Source organism: Alosa pseudoharengus, unplaced genomic scaffold (genome assembly GCF_046254945.1).
Source record: "Alosa pseudoharengus isolate Yale_2024_CS ecotype anadromous, Long Island Sound unplaced genomic scaffold, YU_APseudo_1.1 YU_APseudo_1.1_scf_21, whole genome shotgun sequence".
Lineage (NCBI taxonomy): Eukaryota > Metazoa > Chordata > Actinopteri > Clupeiformes > Clupeidae > Alosa > Alosa pseudoharengus.
The window spans coordinates 20,828,305-20,853,623 of record NW_027468674.1 but is presented as its reverse complement, the minus strand read 5'-3'; the positions used below and the strand labels follow the sequence as shown (position 1 = coordinate 20,853,623).

The 25,319-nt window shown below is 44.7% G+C and overlaps 1 protein-coding gene across 1 annotated transcript in view; it reads left to right on the top strand.

Moving 5' to 3' along the window:
* Window positions 1–2,818: 2,818 nt before the first annotated feature.
* Window positions 2,819–25,319, top strand: part of LOC143137798 (testican-2) — a 37,253-nt gene continuing 14,752 nt past the window's right edge. Inside the window, exons 1-4 of the mRNA XM_076298125.1 lie at window positions 2,819–3,119; window positions 17,410–17,455; window positions 21,855–21,969; window positions 24,757–24,865. Coding sequence (XP_076154240.1) covers window positions 2,934–3,119; window positions 17,410–17,455; window positions 21,855–21,969; window positions 24,757–24,865 — 456 coding nt within the window. The 5' untranslated portion in view covers window positions 2,819–2,933. The remainder of the gene's footprint in view (window positions 3,120–17,409; window positions 17,456–21,854; window positions 21,970–24,756; window positions 24,866–25,319) is intronic.

Sequence of the window (25,319 nt, the reverse complement as noted above, 5' to 3'; positions counted from 1 at the left end):
AGTGCTACATTACTGATGACCAGATTCCAGTGAACACCAGAGTATGTACACAAACTCAGATTAAAGTAATTACTTGGTGAACAGGAGTGATGTTGGATTCTAGTGAGAACAATAGCCACTGCTTGGCTAGCTAATTCAGCCAAATATATACTCAGTGTGCTGTCGCCATCTTAAAAAAAAGACCTCCAACATGTATTCACTTCCACCCTAATTTTCACAAACAAGCCAATTAGGCAGTAATTAGGTCCCACATTACCAATGACCACAAATGAATTATGTCATTGTGGATTGGCAGGGAACTGACAGCTCTTCCACCATTCCACATAAACAACATTTGTGTCAACCAGTGATTATTTGTACAAATGTAGCTGGAAGTGAACACTTGCTCACTGGCTCAAGTTAACCCTCCAAATCCCCCTGAGTGTAACAGTGGCTAGCAGGTACTGTGATGTGCAGTGAGTAGACCTACACCTCACCCCATCATAAAAGATGTCTTAGTGAAACCAGCACCTATGGGGTTTAGCCCTCTTGCTAGCACGCCAGTGCCCCATGCCCAAAGTTGTGAGTTTGAATCAGGTGCAGGACAGTGCTTGCCCAATCCTTATGGAAAGGAACTATAGTAATACTTTAAGATACCTATCGAAGTTCTATGATAGTGTTTAATACTTCTATGATGTTCTGTAATGCCTTTAATGTTCTTACCCACTATAGAGTTACTGTTATACAGTCTTGTAGTACTTCTATAGGATGTCCCAATATACTAGTATTCTTATAAGATTACATAAAAGTTTGTCCCAAAATACTGTGAAATTCCAATAATTCTTTTTTATAAGGGCTACACTCCTTGTTGTTACAATGAGGTGCTATTTCTTTACCTTTGCCCCCAGTCTGTCTGTGTCATAGCTCGTAACTTTTTCCTAAATTCCTGTCAGTCCTGCTCCAGTTCACTTCAAGTTCCATACAAGGTTGAATGATCACTGTATTTCAGTTCTCCCACATGAGCATCCAGATCTGGATGCGGAAATATTTGTGACTTTCTTTGCTGACCAAATAAAGGGACAAGGGTCTGCAGTCAGCCGACTACTCTCTAGTGCAGTGTTTCTCAAACTTTTTCAGACGAAGGACCACTTAACCAATAAAAAAGAAACGGACGGACCACTTAGCTAAAAAAAAAAAAAAAGATTAGACCTACTTCAACAGTATATTAGCCTACACAATAGGCCTACTCACTGAGCCACCTTGCTTATTGTCTTTGCACTTTGCTTATTGTGTCAGAGGATTCATATAATTTAAACTGGCATAGTTTACATGGACAGTGTTTCAGAACTGTTTGGATTTACATACAAGTTGGTTCAATATTGCAAACAACTCAACTATATTAGATTTTACCACGTTTGCTTGCGGACCACTTAGGATAGCTTGCGGACCACCAGTGGTCCCCGGACCACACTTTGAGAAACACTGCTCTAGTGTAGTGGTGAATAATGCTGACACGCTGTGCCTCTTAAAAAAGGGAGGATCAACTGATGCCACATCTGTCTGTCTAGACTCCAGATGCAGCACAATATCGCAGTAAACCCAGTTGAGTGTGCTTGTGAGGCTCTGTCATACAGGAGTAAATATGGAGTTTATTGATATATTCTGACGGGATAATGGAAAGAGGTGACAACATGAGAGGAGTTATGGCATTGCAGCGTGACATCTTCATACTGATCCTATCATGTTGTTGGAATCTCCTGGACCTGCTTTGACAAACTGAATACATTGACTTGGGGGGTCAGTCTGCCTCAGCAGCCAGGGCAGATGTCTGACCTTTACCCTTCTGTTTTTGGTGTGCGTGCGTGTGTGTGCGCAAGCATGTGTGTAGAAGAGTATGAGGATTATTAATGAATTGAAATTACTAAATAAATAATTTCCTCTCCATATTCTGGGGTTTGGCTGCAGTAGCTTTAGCTGAAGATACCGTGGCACAATGACTTGTGATGTGTATGCCTCTTTTGCCTGATGGATGGTGACATCTGTCAACTAAAAGTGGCATTGGTCAGTCATGTCATGGACGGGCCCTCAGAACATGGACGCGCAAAGCATTTGGACACAGAAATCTGCAGTTTCATTCTGTGTCCGGAGCGGTCTTCGAGTCTAACTTGGACCCTGTCTGTGATTATTCCATGATTTATGAGGGTTATTAACGCGGCTGTGCTGTCGACAGCCAGGGCCCTATATCGCGTAGCCTAGGCCTACTCACACTCGGCTCGTGAGTCTGGCGATGTGCCTTGGCTCGTAAATCCTGCATTTTCCGGAGATCGCGTGCGGGACGTATCAACGCCTCTGTTGTATGTGTTTGTGTGTGCGTGGGCCATCTGAGCAACGTTGACAAATCAAAGTTGTCGATGGGTGTGTTGTGTAGATAACCCTAAGGAAACACCTTGGCACAGAAATAATTGGATTAAAGTAAACCTTCACCAACGTCGTTTTAAACGAGGTTGAAACCAATCTCGCTGGTCAAGAATGGCTGACACTATTGTGCAATTCATCACCAGGTGAAAAACTGGCAACTTGCAATAAACGAATCGTTAAAATAAGATTGTAACGCCTCGGATAAAAATGAGAAGTGCATGCATGTTAATGTAACGCAGTGACAGCGATACAAAAAATAGAGGTAGGCTTAACTATTCAAAAGCCCTTGTTAATTGTCAAGCGGTTGTCTTGACGCAGGATATTGTCGGCGGTCTCTCTCTCTCTCTCTCCCTTGCTCACTCTCTCCCTTCCTCGCTCTTTCGTCCACTCCCCCTCTCTCGTTCCTCCTTTGGTGCGCCTGGAAGGGATAGCTCAGTTATCAGGTAGCAACGCACACAATCTAGCTGAGGTCGTGAAGACAACTGTGTAACAGGGGGAGGGTCGTAGATACATTTAATCTTAGGTAGCTACAATTAATGGTCGGAATGAGACATTTTGCGTTCCTTCTGATCCCACTCCTTGCGCTGGTGTCTTCGGTGCGGGCGGATGCGAAAAGTGGGAAAGAGGCTGAAAATGCGGGGAATTTTATGGAAGATGAGCAATGGCTGTCAACCATTTCACAATACAGCCGCAAGATTAAACACTGGAATCGCTTCAGAGACGTGAGTTGGCCATTTTTCTAACTACTCTTCCGGCACAACCTCGCTGTGTTTACTGATAACCATTGCTATTAAGATGCTGCACTCCCTGGATGTGACCATCACCTGCATGAATTAATAGACTGTCATCATGAACATGAGGTGTATATGAAAAGTGCAAAAATCGTATTGATTCAGGCTAAATATTTCCATATGACCATTGTTTTAAGTGAAATGTTTTTTTTTAACAATTCATTCAGTCTTAAATAAATATTTTGTCAGTGTTCTCATATAGATATTTAGCATGTGAGAAATAAGTCATGCAATCAAGCATAGCATAATGATGCTAAAATAGTTCAGTTTCTTTGATTTTTTTATTATTATTATTTTTTAGGCGTTTGAATGGACAGGTTGTTGTGGTGCTTGACATATCTCCACATATAATCTTGTGTTGTATTGCACTGTATAACAGTGTGAAGTGACTCCATAGTCTGATAAATAGATATGTAATTCCAGTGAATAGATATGTAATTCCAATACTGGATGTTTTAATGAGATCACATAGCCACGCCCGACACTAACATTAAGAAATATAACATCCAGTCACCTGATGCTAATTAGGCTACATGGCAGAGCATCACTCCCATATTCCTACTGGGGCCCTTTCATCACCAAGGGGTCAAAATCCCAAGCTAGGGTTGTTGTCAACAGATAATGACCACATGAAATGCAGCTTAATACAGTCATATTTCTTACAGGGGACTGGAAGTAGCCAAAGCTTCTACCCCTTCTCTCACCCGAATAACATGACACACATTGCTAGGCCTAGATGTATGTTCATTTGAATGTAGCCAATGGAATTTTGAACCAGACTGGTCAAATGAAATGTCTTTCAAGGCAACAAGCACCAATCTTTCAAGGGTCTTTCACTGAACAGGGCATGAAACAAATAAACAAGAACACACACACACACACACACACACACACACACACACACACACACACACACACACACACACACACACACACACACACACATTGATGATGTAAAAACATGTATCATATACTGAATGAAAAAAAAAAAAACATACAGAAATCTATATGTGTTATACTGGTATATGAAAATAGGACCACATTTCTCAGTATGGCATGTAGGCATGTAGTTTAGTTTGCCTCCAGCAATGTGAAGTAGCTCGAGTAAATCTTTCTTCTATACGCTTCCATGCCCAACCAGCCTGCCTGCCTGTCTCTGAGAAGTTGCTCAAGCAGAAATGACTTTGGCTGCATCGGCCTGAAATCGCAGAAGGAGAAAAAAAAACTCAGACATTTCCCAGCACTGTTCAGAACGACACAAAATCTGTATTGTAAGGACGCAGTAGGCTACAGTGCTGAGTCTTATGCAAACAATTCCTAAGCTCTAGCACTGAGATTACATAAATACCCCCCACAGAAACAGATTGAAGATGTACACATTGTGTGGTGGTTGTTGGATTTAATCACATTGAAGGCCAGGAGGGATTAAATCACTGTCATTTTCAAGGCATATATTATATATATATCATATATATCATATATATATATATATATATATATATATATATATATATGTATATAGCAGCTGCAGTATTCTGACCTGTACCTTGAGTATCATCAGCACTTGCTCATCAATACTTATTGATTTTTCTCTACCGTCCTTTGCATATAAAATGTGTTCTCAAGCACAGAACCACTGACTGGAGCACATAGCTCCTGTCACCCCTCTTGTCCCACAACCCCCTCTCGCTACCACAAACCATCCAAATCTGTCAAATAAGGTGGTACTCCCGTTCCGCTGAGAATTCTGTTCAGTGAAGTGCATTTGGGTTTTTTGGCTTTGGCACTTGTTACCATGTTACCTTTATTTACCCCCTCTCTGTCACTCCTACCTCTAAAGACATCGGCCCAATGCCTAGGTGACAAGCGACAAAAAATAGATTTGGGAGTCTCTAGTCTGCCAAAGAGTAAAGGTCAATTTATAGGGTCTCTCTTTGCTCGAGGTTAGTGGAGAAATGGATTTCCATTTCACTGAATCCACCCAGCATACCAAATGATTTTTCTGGAGGGAATCATTGTCTGTAGTTGGTGTGAACCTTCGTAGACTTTGAAAGGGAAGGATTTTTGATAGCTGTGCTTCACTCAACTAGGGAAGTTCCTCTGTGAGTCCCCCTTCTGCAGATCCATTTGACAGTAGGCATAAAGAACTCCCTCTCCCGGCTCCCTGTATCCATCTTCATCCTCTTATCAGATCACCTATCCTTGACTAATTGTTGTAAAGTACTGTATTGGAGTGAGTCCAAATGGAAGCTATGATTCACCACAGGAAATACTAGGCCATTTATGTCTTCTTAGGGAGAGTGATTGACAAATCTGTCATTTTCGATTGCAATATTACATGGATAAAAGGCTTTAATGTAGATATGAGAAAATAGGTCTTTGCACTTTTTGGGTAGGTTAATCTTTCAGTTTTGTGTAGGTTTTGTAAAAATAATGGAAGATTAAATGATCAAGGTGGAGTCGTTTTATGTACCTACTGTAACTCTGAATTATTCATGTATTATTCAGAGTGTGTGGGGGTTGTAAAATGGGCTACTGAATGAATTGTTGAATTATTACAAGTAATTCCATATGTGCAGTTTCACCGTACATCAAAACTGCCTTCAAACGATAAATAAGGAATCTCTGCTATTCACATATTTTACTAAATTGTATATAATTGCCTCCAACACTCATTTTATTTTGGTGTCAAGCAAATTAGCATCAAACCATAGTTTCACCTTTGCTAGTCAACTGTCGTCACATTCAATCGTCTCACCAGATTGCATGCACAGACATGAGCTTGTTTTTTATAAAGAAGACATATTTTTTCTGGAGCTGTGAGATCTGTTTCTTTTACTGCCAGCAGAATGTGTGATAAGACCCATCAACCACACTTAGAGGTTTGACAGTCAGACAGATGCTTGAGGAGTCTCCTCCCGTGTTACCAAACTTGCAACAGATAACATGTCACTCATGTGTAGTACTGCAGAATTGTCAGATGAATATATCAACCTTTTAAAAGCACTGACATAAAATGTAATGAAAGAAAAGAAAATATACTGCCAACATTTGTGGGGGGGGGGGGGGGGTGACAATTGGAAAATGTCACCCAGCTGCATTGACACAGCTGCGTAGATAGGTTTCTTTTACCTTTGCATTAATCTACTTTACAAATCACAAGGTCACAATGACAATGAGATGGAAGCTAAAGATCCACAGAGCTGGTGTGATAGACCAGCTCGATCCCTCCTTTATTGAATAACCTTGAGCGTGTCGTTGATTAGAAGCCCACCCCTACCAATAGAGAAGGAACGACTCATTAGTCGTAGCTCCAGAACAATCCTGAATAGCAGGATTGAATAGCAGGACATGAATACCCCCCCCATCCCCCTGTCCCCCTATCTCTCCCTCTCAGAGCCTGTCCACAATAGGCAGGACACCTGCCAGTGGTTGTATCTCCTGTCAGGTCTTCACAGAGGACAGAGACATTCCCGGATCAGAAGGAGGCGGGAGGCAGCGTGCGCTGAAGAGGCTGCCTGCCTGCGTCTCCACGGCCCTAGCCTAGCCTCTGCACACTGGGAACAGACCGCTCCTTATAGAGCAGGTCCCTGCTATGCCCTTCAACCAACTCTGGCATGGCTGGAAGCACACCTGTTCCTCTGCCAGCTCAGTCTTTAATGAAGGGAAATGACTACATCCCCCCCTCCCATCCCTCAAGCAAATGGCTCCTTCGTTCGTCTTTTTTTTTTTGATTGCTGGCGACAGAGGCAGGCTGAGGACGACTGCGAGGGAAAGTGGGGTTGGCGTGCGGACATCATTTCCGAGGGTCATTAATTCAGCCTGGCAATGAGACACGATCTTGATGAGCTCGATCGCACAGACGGAAACGGCACAAGGTTCCCTCTGTCACTGTCGCCCTCGGTGACGTGTGCTAGTAATATCGCAGCCAGCATCTAGACAGGAGCTCTGGTTGGAAGGCTGTTTCGGAGGCCTGGCTGTGATTTGATTTCATTTATTTAACACTTCTTAGCATTTACTTTCATCTCATTAATAAGAAATGTTACCATGTGTGGGTAGTTGGCTATGCATGAAGCATCTAGAGATAGGAATGCTTAGGCTCCCCATAACATGGCCCCTGGAACACTGTTGGCCCTTCTAAAGCTGATTTCTGAATCCTTGGATGTGTTGATTTCCAATCCACAACAAGCTTGTCAGCATTTTCTCTAAAGCAGCTATTTCATCTTTGAGCAGAATTCATTAAATATTGTGATGCTGTGGAATGTTGGACTCCAGTTATGGATACAGAATGCTGCGGAACCACCAGCATCTACCAGTGTCTGTTTATCTCCATGTGCCAGACCTGCTTCATTAGCCCCCTGCAGCCATGTTTTCACATGGGCATAACAGCTTGTAAGCCATCTCCATTCCCTAAGTGGGGAGGAAGCCTACCATGACCCAGTACAGCGTGGAACACCAGCCTTGCTGCCCCCCGGGCCTTGACCTCTGGAGGGGAGACAGCTGTGGCCATGTGCGTGGTTCATGTCGCCGCGCTCCGGCATTTTATCACGATCAGGCCTTTGGGGTAATGGCTATGTTTACTGGTACAGAGAAGGCAATTAGGGATGAGAAATGAGGACGTGCAAAGAGGAGATGATTACGCTGGCACCGGTTCTGTGGACCAACGAGGTTCCAATTAAAAAGGGGTAGCATTAATGGAAGGATGAAAGCGAAGTAGAGAGATTGTTTTCTGAGTAACAACAAAGCTTTTGTGGTCAGGCTGTCCAAATAACTATCGGTCATAAACCGCAATATTCCAAGTAATGAATTCAAAGTGAAGTATAGTGAAGGGTTTTATTATTTCTGTCTGTCTTGATAGTGATCATACAGTAAAAGCATTGGTGTATAAATAATCCTCTTTACAGTCTGAAGGAGATGCCATATTTGGTTATAACACTACTGAGAACAAATGTGTTTACTTGTTGTTGTTGTTCTTCTTCTTCTTGTTTTTGTTGTTTTCACAGAAAGATCAGAGCAAAGATTAGATAAGGAAGGGATTGACCCATCCTTTCAGAGGGTGAGACTTTGGAGGGTCTTGATGTACTGCCTCTGTTCTTGCAGCCGCACACTGATATTTTTAGCAGTAGTCCTTAATCGGACATTTTGCTGTTGAATGCAAACCAGTCTAGCCAGTTAACAGTTAGTGTGTGTATGGGTCCCAAAGGCACTGAAGCCCACACCAGCCCCTGACCTTTATTAAAAATGAGGAACAGGCCCAATTTAAAGGTAGCACTCTCGAACAGGTAGCGAGGCTCCGACAAGAATGAATGCCGTGTCAGTTTCATCCATGAAAAAGATGCACATGAAACCTTCTCTGTGTTTTTTTTTTTTTTGACTTTGATCTGGCAAAGTTTCTGAAATGTCAAGCTGAATAATCAGCCGACTCCAGCTTCTCCCGCAGCCCCCCCGGCCCTACGTGCTTGTTTGCATTATTAATGGCTCCATCAGGACCGAGAGCCGTGTCTTTGCTCAGGGTAGGAAGCCCAACAAATTCCTCCCGCGCTGCCACATCAAGACGAAGATGGAGCCTGTGAGAGTGTGTGTGTGTGTGTGTGTGTGTGTGTGTGTGTGTGTGTGTGTGTGTGTGTGTGAGAGTGTGTGTGTTTTCTTCCTCAAATAGCCTTATCTCCAGCAGACATCTTTAAACCGAGGCTACAGCAGAGGAAACATGGTACGGCTGCCATAACCATCATCATCACACAGATTTAGTGGAAAGAGCTTGGATTCGTATTTGTTGGTGTGAGAAAGTGTGGTCGGCCTCAGATTCACAGTTGTGTACTCTTTGTGGACGTTTTCGCTCCACATATCTCCATATATGCAGATCTCTTGTGGTTTTGCTTTCAGAAGCAGAGGTGATGGTGTCATGCATGCGCACAAAGCATAGACAGACAATAGGGGTCCATTAGGCCACGCTGATCACTGTTTATTGTTGAGGGTGCGCAGGCTGTGCTTTAGGGAACATTGTTCTTGCTAATACGAATCTTCCTCGCTGCCATCGCAGAGGTGGTTAATTCTTAATGACTCATCTGTTTAGAACACCTGGCTCGGCTTCTGCAGCATCCCCCGTAATGTTGATTCTGGGTGGTTAATTCTTACTTATACCGTATCAGCATATTTATGGTGTTTGATGGATCGTTATTTTGAATATACCACCCTGGCCGGCCAAGTGGTGCAGAAATATGAGAGTCGGGGGAGAAAGAAAAAAAAAGGAGAGGTAGAGCATCAAAAGGCTGATAGAAGCCTGGACTCAGTCCCACTGATGGCAGGTCCAGGTGGGGGCCGAGGAAGGTTTCCCACCTGGAGCTACAAGCGTCCTTCACACTCACGGTGATCCAGAAAGCGACACGTAATGGATCTTAGCCCTGGGCTGCAAGCATCCTCCATCCCGGAACAGCTTGGCCACAGACTTTCTGGACCTATGGGAGGCTGGCGCTGGCCCGCTCTCGCTCTCAGAGACCCAACGCCTCGGCACCATCAGCAGCAGGCCCCTGGGCCACTTCAAAGAACTGAACCCAGAGGAAAGACTGGAGCATACAAATAGCTTTTTTTGAGTATTTGATAGGTGCAAACGACTAACGTTTCGACGCACAGCGTCTTCATCAGAGTCATAGAGCATCATGGCACCATGTCGTTCTCCTCCTCCTCCTCTCCTCCTCCTCCTCCTCACCCTCCTCCAAGTTGCTGGTTTGCTCACACTTGCAGGGACCTCAGCCTGTCCAGTGCTGTGTACAGTAGCCACACAAAAGAACTGTGTGCTTCTGCTGAGGTAATGGCCACTGATGGAGTGCTCAGCGCAGTCACGTCTTGTTCAGCTGAGGACGAAGAACTTAATTCAAAATTAAAGAGCTGAGCGAATCGCCTCGCTTCTCGCTAATGGATGTGTGTGTCTGTGTGTGTGTGTGTGTGTGTGTGTGTGTGTGTGTGTGTGTGTGTGTGAGTGAGGAAGTGAAGGTGTTTGTGCTGTCGTTGTGGGAGAGGTGTGCTGAATCTGACACGTTCTCTTAATTGAAGGCAGAAGTGGTGTGCTAGGCTGCAGAGCTCAGTGTCTTTGTGGGCAGCACTGTTTGTGTGTGTGTGTGTGTGTGTGTGTGTGTGAGAGAGAGAAAGAGAAAGAATGTTCACTCATACGCATAGGCTGTAGTAAGCTTATATATGGACAAGTAACCGTAAGCAGTGAACATTTGTGTGTGTGTGTGTGGCCATGTGTATTTGTGTGTCAGGCAGCCACTCCTTAATTTGCCTGAGCGAGGGCTATAAGGGATAGGCAGAACTAAGTCATATTGAAACGACCTTAATCAGCTGTACGGCACAGCATGAGCAGGCGATGCAGTACAGTGCTTAATGGTTTTCTTCTCAGTTGAAAGAGCATGTTGGAATCTCATTTGCGCCTCGTACACCTCCTCTAAGAGGCATGGAAAGCATCTTTGTAGTATCTGTTATTTTAATATCCTGACGACTATCATGAACCGGGGAGACAGCAACGGAGACGAAAAGAGAGAAAGAGAGAGAGAGAGAAAGAGAGAGAGAGAGAGTGGGGGAAAAGCATAAAAAGATTAATACCCAAGAAACAATGGAGCAGTCTGTGCGGGCGCACTGGATATACTGTAGGCAGCGAGCGAGTAGAATTCAATAATCCTGCCGGGGAGACGGTCCTCTTTGGACCGGCTCCCTTGCACGGCAGTCCCACTGGTGGGTCATTTCATTTTTAATGTCAGTCGTTATTACAGTGACACTAATTGCCCGCTAGCTGGGATTAGCTTGCAGATGTCTTTTCCCCAAATGTCTATTTATACCTGCTGCTTCTCATTTTCCCCAAAGGCTGCAGTGCTGCGCTGTATCTGAAGACATTGCAGTATTTTTATGAACTGCTGTCGATATCTTTTTGTTTCTTTTTGGAAAAACATTTGGCAATATTGTGACTCCACCTTTGCACTGATGTATAGTTTGGATAAAACATCCAAACTTTGGATGTCTAAAATATGTGCCTCAAATCTCAAAATAGGGGAAAAGTGAGAGTCATGCTGAAGTTTTTTCTTCTTCTTTTTTACTTGTTTTTGGGCTCAGAGCTTGCATCAGTAGCGTGGTGATGGCTCACCCCCACGACTCCTGTCTTTCACGTCTCCAAACAAAAACCACACCAGGGGTGTTCAATTACTCAGAACCTGCAGATCAGAGGAGAACCGGAGCAGCCCTCCCGCCGTAGAGCGTCTTGGATGTCAGATGGGGGAGATATTGGTTGTCAGAGGAATATTTCGACCTTCCTCGTAAACAGCGCAGTGAGTGGGATGAGGAGAGGAAAGATTATATGCACCGTCATGCCAACCTCTTTGCCGCTCTTGAGGGCTCTTGCATCATAAATCTGCCTTGACGTGCACGCCCTGAGCAAGAGGAAACATCGGTAAACAGTAGCTGGCGGATACAGAATGCTCCAGAAGAATCGGGTTCCCCACGCCTGTCGCCTGAGTTTTCTTCAGAGGATGAGACAGGGGGGAGCCTTTGGTTGGTGACTCCGTGACAGCAACCGCATTGCATCAATGTAGTCTTTTTGAGGCATGCAGAAATACACCACTCTCAGGCCGAGATGACTAAAGTATAACTCATGATTTATAAGGTCATGAACACCCCCCACCCGTCCCCACCCCCCAACCCACTGTGTATATACATGGACCAATGTGCACCTTGTGAAAATTGTTTTGTGGTGTCTCAAGAAGACAGCCAAGAGTCATCACAGAAATTCAGCAACTTGTCAAATTCAGATACTTGAAAAATGAGCCGTAGATTATGGTGTTTGGGTTTGTCCCTTTTTGCCTTTGTCAGCTTGCATCCATAATGACGGTTGTTTCCGTGGTTATTTTTGGGGGGGATGTTTCAATGAAGGCCGCGAGCAAAACAGCATGTCCTAAAACAGAGAAGCTGTTAAAATGCGCTCTGTATTTTCACTCGAATAAATGATACCTAAAAGCACAGGTGGTCACCTCCTGCAATATGCCATATGCCCACTCCTCTCAAGACTCCGCTTTTGAATGAAACTAATGGAAACAAACGAAAGGAAAAAAAGATGAGGCTCAAGGAAACTCTCGCCATCGCCACAGGAGTTCTGCGAACAGAAAATGCTATATTTTGCAACCCCTGTATTTTGCAACGCTGGATATAGCCAGAGTGTATCTCCTGTTTACCCCCCACCCCCTTTACTTTCTCTGAAGGGCTCTAATGCATTTTCAAGTGGCTTGAACATCAGTGGGCATTTACCATTTGTGTGTCTCTCTACCTCAATCCCCTTTCTTTCTCTTTTTACTTCTCTCTCTCTGTCTCTCTCTCTCTCTCTCTCTCTCTCTGTCTCTCTCTCTCTCTCTCTCTCTCTCTCTGTCTCTCTCTCTCTCTCTCTCTCTCTCTCTCTCTCTCTCTCTCTCTCACTCTTTCTCTTTTTCTGTTGCAGCCTCACTCATTTCCTTAGCGACAGGGTGCTCTGGAGAGCCATTCTCTGGTCATCCTCAGCTGAGGCCTACCATCATGTCAGAACGAAAACGGGCCGTGCAAGCCTCCCTGTGGCTCTGTGTGTGTGTGTGTGTGTGTGTGTGTGTGTGTCCCTCAGAGCCCGAGCGGTCTGCAGGGACCGATATGTTCGGTTGGTGGCGGGGGTGAATTTCCACAATCTCCCCAGTGGGAGTACTTGTGCAGGGACTCACTGCCTGGGTCAGACTGACCCGTTTGAAGCGGCATTATGGGCCAATCGGCCATCGTCGCTATTGCTTGCAACAGCCCATAATGCAACAGCGAGAGCGGCGATGGCTGATCTGCCCATAATGCTGCAAATGCGATCGAGATGCATTTCAGGAAAAGCCTATTTCAGTCAGAAACTATCCCCAATATCAGAGAGAGAGAGAGAGAGAGAGAGAGAGAGAGAGAGAGAAAAGAGGGATAGAGGAGAGGACAAAGAAGAGAAGGAGCACAATCTCACCATCTCACATTTCGGCCCCCTGAGTGTTGAACACAAATTGCAAAGAGCCTTTCCCGAGCCTTGTATCATTAGTGATGTGCAAGGGTCTTCGGTCTATCAATCAATTCAAATAGACCCAATCGCTGAAGGAGCAGGCAGGGACGTGGACACAAACAGGGCCACACAAAACGAAAACACGATGGGAAAGTGACGTTTGGCATTTAAGATCTACGTCTTCCCGTGGGGGTCTTCATCACGAATCACTGAAGAATAACATTTGGAAAATGTTCACTTGACCTACTCGTACACTCCACTTTCTGCTTGAGGATGTGTGTGTGTTTAAGTAGTGTGTGTGTGTGTGTGTGTGTGTGTGTGTGTGTGTGTAGGGCCAACAAGCTTGCCCGGTCAGGTATTGTTATCTACAATGGAAACTAATTACACAACAATTTACTGTCTTATTGTTTGAGTGTAAGCAAGAGAGCATGCCAGATCTGTGAAGCACTGTGCATACCAGTGCTGCTGGCACAACTGGCACAATGGTACCGTCACCTCGGTAACTGACTAAGCTCGGCATTCTCCACTGCGGCATGAAATTGGTTATTAAATATACCATATGTTGATCTGGAGAAGGAGCTCCAGATCTTTTTTGCTTGCTGTCTCTTTTATAACTCTCTCTCTCTCTCCGTCTCTCTCTCTCTCTCTCTCTTTCACACACACACACACACACACACACACACACACACACTCAGACAAACACACACACACACACACAGCATTTTGTGATATCCATGCCATGAGACACCTCAGGACAAAATGCATAGTGTAAGCTTTTAATCAGGCAGGAGTCGATTTATGAGATGTCCTGTTAAACACACATGGGAACACAATACTCACACACACACACACACACACACACACACACACACACACACACACACACACACACACACACACACACACACACACACGTTGCCCAGGGTACTGAGAGTGGAAGGTTTTAGGAGTTCAAAAGCATGTCACTGACACATTGTCCTTCACACGCCCCTCACACACACACACATCAATGCAACAATGTACTACATGTACAAGACACTGTCACTCCACTCTCCACACACACGGGTTTGGATGATGTAAGGTTGTGAATGGAGGCGGAGACGAGGCTGGGTGACAACAAACGCCAGTGTCAGTCAGGAGGCTCAGGGGAGGCGTTGAGTGACTCAAGGCAGCTCTGTTAGGTTGGACTCCGACCCCGTGCCAGACGCCCCCCCTGCCCCCCCCCCCCACCTGCCCCAGCCTGCCTCCCTGCCAGCCCTAGGTCCCCCTCAGGGCCTAGGCGAGAGGGGGGAGCGGGATGGAGAGGCTGGTGGTGGCGGGGGCCATGGGGAGTGGCGGCTCCGGCATCTGGGTAGTCAAGCCCCATTAAGCGGCAGGGCTCACTGCCACACCGGTGGCATTACCGAGCTGTCGACAAACGCCAGCCGAGGCGCCGCATGTGACACGAATTCCAAAGCACCGGGGACTCTCGGATGCTGTGTGTGTGTGTGTGTGTGTGTGTGTGTGTGTGTGTGTGTGTGTGTGTGTGTGTGTGTGTGTGTGCGTGTGCATGTCTTTCACTCTCTCTCTCTCCCTACTCTCTTTTTCTCTCTTTCTCTCTCTTTGTATTTTGTGTGAGTCTGTGTATTTGTGTGAGAATATGTGTGCGTTTGTGAGTGAGTGAGTGAAAGAGAGAGAGAGAGAGAGAGGAAGCATAAGAGGTGTTTTCTAGCACTTGCTGTTATAGCTCTACCCCCCCACCCCACACACACACACACACACCCCTTCTGCCTGATCTCAGTGTACAATTCAGGCTGAAATGGGGTAACAAAAGGTGTCGGTGTTTAACTGAGAAAGCGTAGCATTTCGCCGGCACACCCTGAGACGGGATTTGAATTCTGTATGGCACCCAAAGGCCCCGCTGTCCTTGTGTACAAGCCTGTAAACAAGACGAGAGCACTGGCAACTGTTTCCCTTCACTGGCTCAGAGTTTGTGCTGCCGCTATCCAGACACTGCTTTCCCACTGTTGGTGTGATCATTTGGCTTATAGGCTGCAGTGTTTCTATTCACATATAAATCAAAGACAAATCCAAAATTCCACAACAATTACAAATAAAGATGTGTCAAAAAGGCTTTTAACATTTAAGGGTATCTTGTTAGGGGGTAGAATTTGTCAAAAATAAAGGACTTAAAGGCTTGATAATATTCATTACTGGGAAATCTATCACCATTATGTCCTGTTGGAGAGCATTCACGGATCACTTGTAAAGAGCTCATTTTCTAGGGCATATTGTCGTTTTGACCTCTGCATATTTCACATTTCAGCAGGAGATGAGACAATGACCTTTCACTCTTTGTCCAGAAATAGGACATTTTTGCCTCTCACAATATTAACGTTTTTTAAAAAAAAAGTTATTCAAATCTGGTAAGATGAACAATTGGCGATATAAATGCCAGGGAGTATTTCTTACCTGCATCAGGGTCATCCCTCTTCTTGAAGGCCACTGACACAGATCAAGTGGAAGAATGCAGCTCTGAATCCTCCAAATTGCATATCTCCTTTCAGCTCAATGCTGATCACGCTTTTCTAGCTTTTAGCGTGTTTATGACTCTGCTTGTGAGAGCTCCAAATTTGATGGTGGTTTATTGTACACAAAGCACTTCCCCCCCTCCTCAATAGGCACGTATTTGCATCTAGAACAGACTTTGATGTATCACTATCAGGTACTGAAAGGACCAAATAGGGCTGTATTTCCTCCTAATCTATTGGGGCTTTGTACACTAAAACAAACACTGAGGGTATTGAAATTTAAATGACCCTGGAAGCGATCCAATGCAGAGCACAAGGTCTGAATAAGAGAACAGAAGCTGAGGCATTACAGGGAGCCAGCTGTATTTCATCCAATGCTTTAGTGCTTTGCAAAGCCAACCACATTCTCAGGTAGTAAACACTATACAACAACACAGGATGTTTTTAGACTTCATGCAGTTCTTTTTATAACTCGTATATGAGATCTACCATAGTTATGGTAGTGGTGTGGAGTTTAGATGTTTTATTCTATCATGTGTACAGTGCAATGCAATGTGCAGGTATTGATTCCATCCAGTTTCTTTGAAACACACATGCATAGCATCGCCACATAATTATATGCACTCACTGCTCTGTGAGTTGATCTGCCCTTTACATCTAAATAAGTCTTTGACATTAAGCCAAATTAAAAGCCCATTATTGCACAGAGTCAGACCTCCATTTAGAAATGCCTGCCTGCCTGTCTGCATGGCTGCTGCTGCAGCAGCTGTCACATGTGCTCCCTGTCACAGAGTCACGGGCTTTAGAAATAAGACCCTCTCTCTGGGCTTCCCCTGTAACGTCTGTCAGAAGGGGGAAGACCAGGGCTGAATGCCGTGACACCACAACGATGCAACTGCTTAACATGCGAGGAAATGCACCGCCGGCTCTTTTGAAGTGCCCTTTTTTTCCACCCTTCTAACAGTCTTCTCTCTTCCCTCTCTCTTCTTTCTTTCTCTCTCTCTTTCTCCCTTGCTTTTCACCTGTCATGCCACAGGAAGTGGAGGTTAGTCACTCTCTCTAAATCTGCCCTGTGCACTGATGCCATGCTTGTGATCTTCTTCTTAAAGCTGAAAAGAGGGGAAGCCCTGCAGGTCCCTCAGGATTACACATTAACTGCTCATTTTAATCACCAAAGCCTGTGTCTCGAGGGGGGACATTCTACACTCCATCGTAACACTGTGCTGTGGCTCGATACATGCTACGCTACTATGCTACGTAACATGACACTTCATAACATACATGACCCTATATACCATGACACTTTATTACATACATGATACTGTACAGCATTACACTTCATGTCATAACTTTACACATTATAACATGTATGATGTTGCATAACATAATGGAATACTGTTTATAGTGTTACAGAAGCATAGGACATACTTCCTTTACTTGCTTAAAGGGATGTTTCACTATTCCTTTGCCTGAGAATCCAATTTATCGTGTTTGATATCGGTTGCTATATTCTGTTTCATATTTTGCATGAAAAGTCCCATGCATTGTTGTAAATACAAGATGTCCTTGTTGTGTATGATTTGGGTGTTTGACACTTATTAGTCGTGGTGTGCAGTTGTGCGCTACTGGTTATTTTAAATGAGCTCTAAACTATTGTCTTTCTTTCCCTGGTTGTTATAAGGATGACTACATCCGGACAGTAGAGGACACCCAAGGCTCTGAGGAAAGTAAGTCACCAAAGTACCATACTGGCTTGTCTGTCTGTCTGCTGTGCATCACTTCACAGTGAAGTCTGTATGATTCAGCTGTATAATAAAATAGCCCAGGAACACACTTTCTACAGGAGAGACTTGCTCTTAGCCATTATTCTGACAAGTCCCCCGCAATGTAGAATCAGTGCCAAACCTGGTGACGTCCAAAGCACTGCCAGCACCTCTTATCTTTATGCATTAGCTCCCAAGACTTTCCTATCCTTGGGACACCTTTTTTGATGAGTTTGATTCTGAATGCTCTTTCATTTAATTGCACGGCACAAAAAAAAAGATGAGGTCGCCCATACCTTTAACTGTCAGCTTTTGGATGATTAAGTGAAGTTGTGCTTTAGTGTAACAAAAAAAAAAAAAAGTTCGATTACCAGGGAGATGGATGCCCTGAGCTGCCTGGTCCATTACTGAAAATACCACGATGGAGCGTTTTGTGTAATTGCCTCTGTGGAGATCCCGCTGGGATTTCATCAGTGGTGTGTTTGGCCCAGAGATGATTCAGATGGGGAAAAAAAAGGAAAAAGACTGTGTGATTTTGGGATCTTGCAGGTGACAGTTGCGAATTACAAAAAAAATGTTTCACGCTTCTCTCACTCTCTCTGTCGCTGTCCTCCGGCTGATTCTCTACTTTGATATTTTCCCTCTAAAGACGGTCCTCTCCTGTGGATTAACTTCTCTTTGATGTTCCCACTGGCCCCTAATTCATTTTGGATGTATAAAAAAACATAACTGAAATCTCCTAAAAAATGTCACCTGTTTGTATATACGGCCCTAGCTGTTTAGGCAAATGGATCTTATCTAGTTTCTCTGGCGCGGGGTTGATGACTGTAAGATGCCCTGTGTTTTTTTTTTTGTTTTTTTTGACCATGTCTAACTAGCCCACCCACTCAGCTCTACATGAAAGAGCTGTGGGAGCTTTGCAGGGAAAAGGCGAGATGAGAGCCGGATGATTCTAGAAAAGTGCCCGGCATCATCTCGCCCGTTCCCACATCAGTGGGAATAGCTAATACGTGCATAAGAGGTCCATATGCGCTGACAAGTGTTCATTTTTAATGGCGTTGATTTAATCCCCAATGCGACCAGTCATGTAAGCCTAATAGACTAGCTCTCACATCAGTGTATTTTATAATCTTGAAGGGGGGGTGAGGGGGGTGGGGATCAGTGCGATTTTGGCTTTGAACCGTTACCATCAGAAATTGCAAAAGAACCACGCAACATCAGAGGGTTCCTGTGGAGATTTAGATGTCAGTTTCTGTGACATGCCCTGAGGTTTATTTGACTCATCACATTATCAGGATACTGCCTTGGATTTGCCTGCAGTTGGATTACTCTATCAATGCTTATGGATAGAGCCCTTAATTCTTTTCTTTCAATTTTCTTTCATGGTTTTCTCTTTTCTTTCTTTCTTTCTTTCTTTCTTTCTTCTTTCTTTCTGTCTTTTTTGTTTCATGTTTCATTTCATTTTTTCATTTAATTTTTTCATAAATTTATTTACAACACACATTAATCAACATTTCATCCAAGATTCCAGTGGTTCGGCTAAAAAGTGGTGGAAATGCGGACTGGCTCGCTAGGTAGCATCAAGGTTTAAAGGAATCCTGAGCGGAACCAGTTGAAGAACCTGATGTGTGAACCCTGGTGGTGAAAAAGCTCTATCTGTGTCAGGTCCTTGCAGGAGCCCCAAAAGTTCCTCAGGAGCCTGGCCGTGAAATCCTTTGATTTCGGCTCTGTAAACATTGCCTCTTTCGGGCACAGAAAAGGCTTTGTGGTTCTGTTGACATAATTACTGCGGAATTTTAAGTTCTGATAGGTCTTAGTTCTCACCCCGGGCAATGAGATGCACCAAACAACAGTGTGTGCAAACAACTTCTGAATGAGTTAGCAGCAGAGAAAAAAAGAAAAAAGACACATTCTGGCAGCAGCTCCACTTTGAGATTCAGTCTAAATGCCTCGGCTTTTGAAATAAGATGCGGAAGGATGAGGAGCTCTAAAAGGTTAATTTCATATTTGAAGGCAGACAGACGGGCAGCCCCTTGTTCGTTAGAGTGACCTGAGGGGGCCGGCGAGGAGGACAGCATAACCATGGACGACGGAGAGCAGAGCGGAGCGATGCAGCAGGCAAAGCCGAAATCACATCCCAGAAAATTCTAGAGCCGTGTCGGCGTTTCTATGGAAACGTCAGCCCTCCTCCTCGAGATAAGCCTTAAGGCGTACGCTTGGGTGGAGAAAGTAAAGCGATGAGGGAGAGTCAAATACAAAATCAATTTTCTGTCGCTCAATAAAAGTCGCCGAGTTGCAGAGCTGCTGGGTGGATGACCGTCCGGCAAAATCACAATGGTTACTCGCCCTGTGGACCCTTTGAGTGATTACGCTCCCGTGAGGATAAAATGTATCCCCTCGGTAGCAATTACTGTGTCTTAGAGTCTATGTTTTTTAAAAAGAAAACATCAAGGTGATAGACTCATCTCATCTCTAGAGGTTGTTATTCGGAGTGAAACAAGTGTCTCTCTTACCAGAAGGCAGGCAAAATTCTTTATCTTCTGGCTGCTTTGCTGAGGAATGAATCTGAATTCATATGGTGCAACATCTTTGCATTTCCATATGGTGCTTCAGATATTGGATTCGTTCTAACAGACAAAATGGCCCCCGAGTTGATCTGGAGTGTAGGTTTCAAGCGCTCTGATGCCTGTTCCAGCTCGGAGACAAATCATCCAGCTCATTTTGTTTTCCCACAAATAGGCCTAGTGCTAATCAGAGTTTGGCACAGCTCGGTGAACATGTTGATGGAGTCACGCCTAGAGTGGCCAAACAAACAAACAGGACTCCTGGCGAACTCACAGGAGGATTATACTGCCCCAGCGATATCGTTATATGCCGGTAGTTCACAAGGCTAATAGAAAAAAATATAATTCACCAAGGCTCTCATTGACTGTATTTCCCAGACATGGTTGGAGCTGTGGACAGGGTCGAAGGTCACGACTTCAGGGGCGATATTTCTCTTCCTGCTCTCTGAAGCTGGATTGAAAGTGTGCTTGGACTCCCCCAGCATCAATAAATGACACAGATGTGAATTGAGGGGTATCAAATGTACTGTAGCCGTGTTGGCCTTCATCATGGCAAAAAATGGAACCTCAAACCCTGGTGGTTTGTGATTGAACAGACAAGAAAAAAATAGGTAGTCAAGATGTGTATGTGTGTGTGTGTTTTGCTGACGTACATTAGAGAGAAAGAGAGAGAGAGGGGGAAAGAGGGAGAGAGAGAGGGAAACTGCAGTGCCCTGTATAAAGGACTGCAACACTGATGATTAAAATGAGAACCTTTATCTCTCTCTCTTTTGTTCTCTCACTCTGTCTCAATCACACACACAGACACACACACACACACACAGACACACACACACACACACATTCTTCCTCTCCCTCTTATTTTCCCTCTACCTCACAACCCACTCTTTCTTGTCATCAACGAGCTTGCTATTCTAATAGCCTAGTCCTTCACCGTTTGATTGACAGGAGGCCGTTAGATAATTGGGGACCTGTTCTCCGTGAAATATCCCACAGCCCTTGAGACCTGCTCTATGTTGGAGGATGATTTTGCACCTCTGCTCTGCAACAGTCTCCCTTTTGGATGTGTGTGTGTGTGTGATTTGTGGGGACGTTGAAATGATTACATTTGTTGCCCCGGCCACTGTGAGGCCAAATGAATCATCGTCTACTTGGAGCGCACGGTCAGGCTTCAGGGTATTTGTTTTGTGTTGTGAGTTGTTTCCACGTTGTCTCCATCATAGCCCCCCACCTCCTCCTCCTTCTCCCTGAGAAACAGATGGCATAGTTTCCTCAGACCCATAAAGGGCTGCTGTGTGGCCCAGCCGCATGTGCCATCCGATGTTATTCTCCATTTCCTGCAGCTCGGCGCTGAATTATTCATGCCTTATTGAGGCCAGCGCAGACATAAACCCAAGGATTTCTGATATCTGCATTTTATAAGGCCGTCTCCAAACAGCCCAGAAGTCTTACTTTGTCCAATTATGTTCTCGTGACTTTTTTTTACACTGAACTGAGATATTGACTGGCAAGCGCAAATGAGAATTTATTTTGGCCACTGCCCTATATGGGGGAATGAGATATCCTTCAGGCACTTGACATTCCTTCGTGGTTTTTCCAAATCATATGATATTGGCTGACTGTATTTCAGTGTTATTTTAACTATATGCCTTCACCTTTATGCAAATGAATGTAGTCATGTTATGTTTTCACAAGGCAATGCTTTGAAAAGAGTGAGATAGAATGAAAAACAGGCATTTTTCTGTGCTTCTATTTCATAGATATATCCTTTGTATCTTGTGTCTTTGTTGCGTGCATAGGTTTGGACACCACCAAGGACCCCTGTCAGAAAGTGAAGTGCAGTCGCAACAAGGTGTGCGTTGCCCAGGGTTACCAACGTGCCATGTGCATCAGCCGCAAGAAACTGGAGCACCGGTGAGTGCACAAGCTGGGTCTGTGGGGAAAGAGAGTGAAAGAGAGAGAGAGTAAGAAAGAAAGAGAGAGAGAAAAAGGTTGAGAGAAAGAAAGAAAGAAAGAAAGAAAGAGAGAAAGACAGAGAGATGCCTCTAGTAGAGAGAATAGCGAACAGAGACTGTGTGCATAAGACCACAAAAGACCAAGTGTTCTCTTATCTTAAAGGAGAATTCCGGTGTGATTTTGACCTAAAGTGTTTTGAAACATGATACCGAGTGTGAACGTATGTCTCATAGCCCATCTCGGCTTGTCCCCTGCACTCCGAAATCTGGCGCTAGTTAGCCGATGCTACCAACAAGGCGGTCAATGGTGGTGCCTCGGCATCGGCATAGCCATGCAAATGCGTATCTCCACACTTCATTGGTAGACTTCCGAGGGCCCTGACATTTAAAACGAGACATTGAGAGCTTTGAAAAAGCACTGGTAGTTTACTTACAAGACGATTTATACAGACAGTATCTTCTCGAAGTTTAGCGTTTGCAGCCATCTTGAATTTAGTCACGATAAGTCGAGCGACGAGTAAGAATGAACAGGTATGATAAGGGATCAGATTCCAAAAATAATTCCGTGGAAATGCATGGATTCCAGTTGCTGCTACTGGAAGAAACTGTAATCCATGCATTTCCACAGAATTATTTTTGGAATCTCAGTGTGGAGATACATTGAGCCTCGTAAATGGTGTAAAACAGTGATTTATTTGCATGGCTATGCCGATGCCGAGGCACCACCATTGACCGCCTTGTTGGTAGCATCGGCTAACTAGCGCCAGATTTCGGAGTGCAGGGGACAAGCCGAGATGGGCTATGAGACATACGTTTACACTCGGTATCATGTTTCAAAACACTTTAGGTCAAAATCACACCGGAATTCTCCTTTAAGGTTGAGGGGTATTTTTTAGGATGCCACCGGATTAACCCATAGACAGATCAGTTGATGGAGTGGTGAGCATGTGTGATCGAAGCCTGCCTGTTTAGGTGAAGCCCATTCATTTGTGTTTAAGATGTCTTTGATTGGACACTAAATAGCCAAGCCCTGATAATATTCAAATAGTCAAGCCCTGATAATGTTCAGTTCCTAAAAGCTAAAGGGTGAAGAGTTACAACATGCAGTTGTTTACAACACACATGCAGTTGTTTGCTCCTAGAGCATTTCCCTTACTGTTTGAAGTGTGGAACATCAACACCCTGATTGAGATTGAGTTTGTTTTATTGAATAACCGGCCACTGGTCCTCAAGAGCCATTTCACACAAGCAGTGCCTTTACAAAGTGGATGGAGGAAAAGCAATGACAGCCGATCGCTCCAGACATCACAGGGTGCTTCTGATTGAATCCTAATGGTGTCCCCAAGATGTCCCTGATATGCCCAGACGTGTCGCAGTTCTCTCTGTGCTTTATGCAGGGCAGGGCACACAGACAGACAGACAGACAGACAGACAGAGAGAGAGAGAGAGAGAGAGAGAGAGAGAGAGAGAGAGAGAGAGAGAGTGAAAGACAAAGAGCAGTGGAAATGTGGAGCTCCACTCTCCTCTCTGCCTCACTCTCCCTCGCTTAAGCAAAGAAGCGCGAGGGCACGAGCGGAGTAAGAGCGAAATTAATGGAGTGAGACGTCATTATAGGCCAAGTCTATCCGCGGCCGGTGTTTATCTCTCGCGCTGCGAGGGGACTTCTCGCAGGAAGTCACCCCTGATATCTTGCTGGTGAGATAATGGGGTGGCAGCGGCTGTTCGGCAAGGCTGGACGCGACACGAGGCTTGTGGTCAGGTTTCCTCTCAGCGTTATTAGCATCGGCAAAAGAACGGAAAAAAAACAGACTGGAGGTTGGCTGCAGTTAAAGACAGATGTGCTCACAAAGTGTGACGCGCTTTTAAGGGTTAGAATTGCTATTAGAGCTAACTGAGAATCTATCCATGGCAGGCTATCAGACAGCAGGGTTGTTAAATGGGGCCAACTTTGTGGTTTTGTGCTTTTTACTTCTATTCTTGGATCAAAGTATGGTGTTAGACTTTATTGTTGGGATCCAAGTAGAGGATGTCTGTGTGTGTGCGTGTGCGTGTGCGTGTGCGTGTGCGTGTGCGTGTGCCTGTGCCTGTGTCTGTGTGTGTGCATGTGTGTGTGTGTGTGTGCTTGTAAGGGGTTCATCACTACAAGCCTCCATCTAAATGCGCGTCACCAGGCCACACAGATTGTTGAGAGCTGTCTGCATGTCCTTGAACTGCAGCATTCTTGATGCACATTGCCGTGTCAGGTTGCAAGATTAAATCCTGCCCATGACAAAAAAAGGTGTGTGAAAAATGCCTCCTCCATATGACAGTGATGTTTACCTTCTCTCTTATGGGCAAATAGCAAGCGTTTACAATCTGGTCATTATTGGTGTGACCTAATGAATATGTAGCAGTGTGTTTGACCTTGGGGTGGGAAGCGAATGACTGAGACACACTACAGTAAACGCCTCTCGTTGTGTTGTGTTGTGTTGTGTTGTGTTGTGTTGTGTTGTGTTGTATAGTGCTGCGTTGTGTTGTGTTGTGTTGTGTTGTGTTGTATAGTGCTGCGTTGTGTTGTGTTGTGTTGTGTTGTGTTGTGTTGTTGTTGTGTTGTGTTGTGTTGTGTTGTGTTGTGTTGTGTTGTGTTGTGTTGTGTTGTGTTGCGTTGCGTTGTATAGTGCTGCATTGTGTTGTGTTGGGCTGTTGTTGTGTTGTCAGCCCTCCATCAGACTGAGGCATGTCTTTTTTTCCCATCCTGGGTTCACAGGATCAGGCAGCCAGTGCTTATTCACCCACATGAGAAGAGCTGCAAGACGTGCCCAGTAGCCAGCGTTGTGCCTGTGTGTGGGTCGGATGGACACAACTATGCCTCAAAGGTGAGACCACGGACACACTCACACATGTACACACACACACACACACACACACACACACACACACGTATCGAAATGTCTTTCCTTACCTGATATGCTAAAAGAAAACCAGTGAAATTTTGCATGTACTTATTAATCCATGTTTTATTTTTCTCATTCTGCTCATTTTTACGATCCATTATCATATCCATTATTGTGTATCTGTGATGCTGAAGGTGTGCACTATAGACTATTCAGTGTTCTATTCAAGTTCTATGTCTGACAGCAATATCTGAAAGGACTTTAGTATGGATGTGTTAGATACACCCACCCACACACACACACACACTCTTCCCCGCTCACCCTCTCTCTCACACACACTGGTGTCCACAGAGACTCAGTGTGTGTGTGTGTGTGTGTGTGTGTGTGTGTGTGTGTGAGGGATGTCTGAGTGTGATTAATGTGTGTTTGGGCTTTG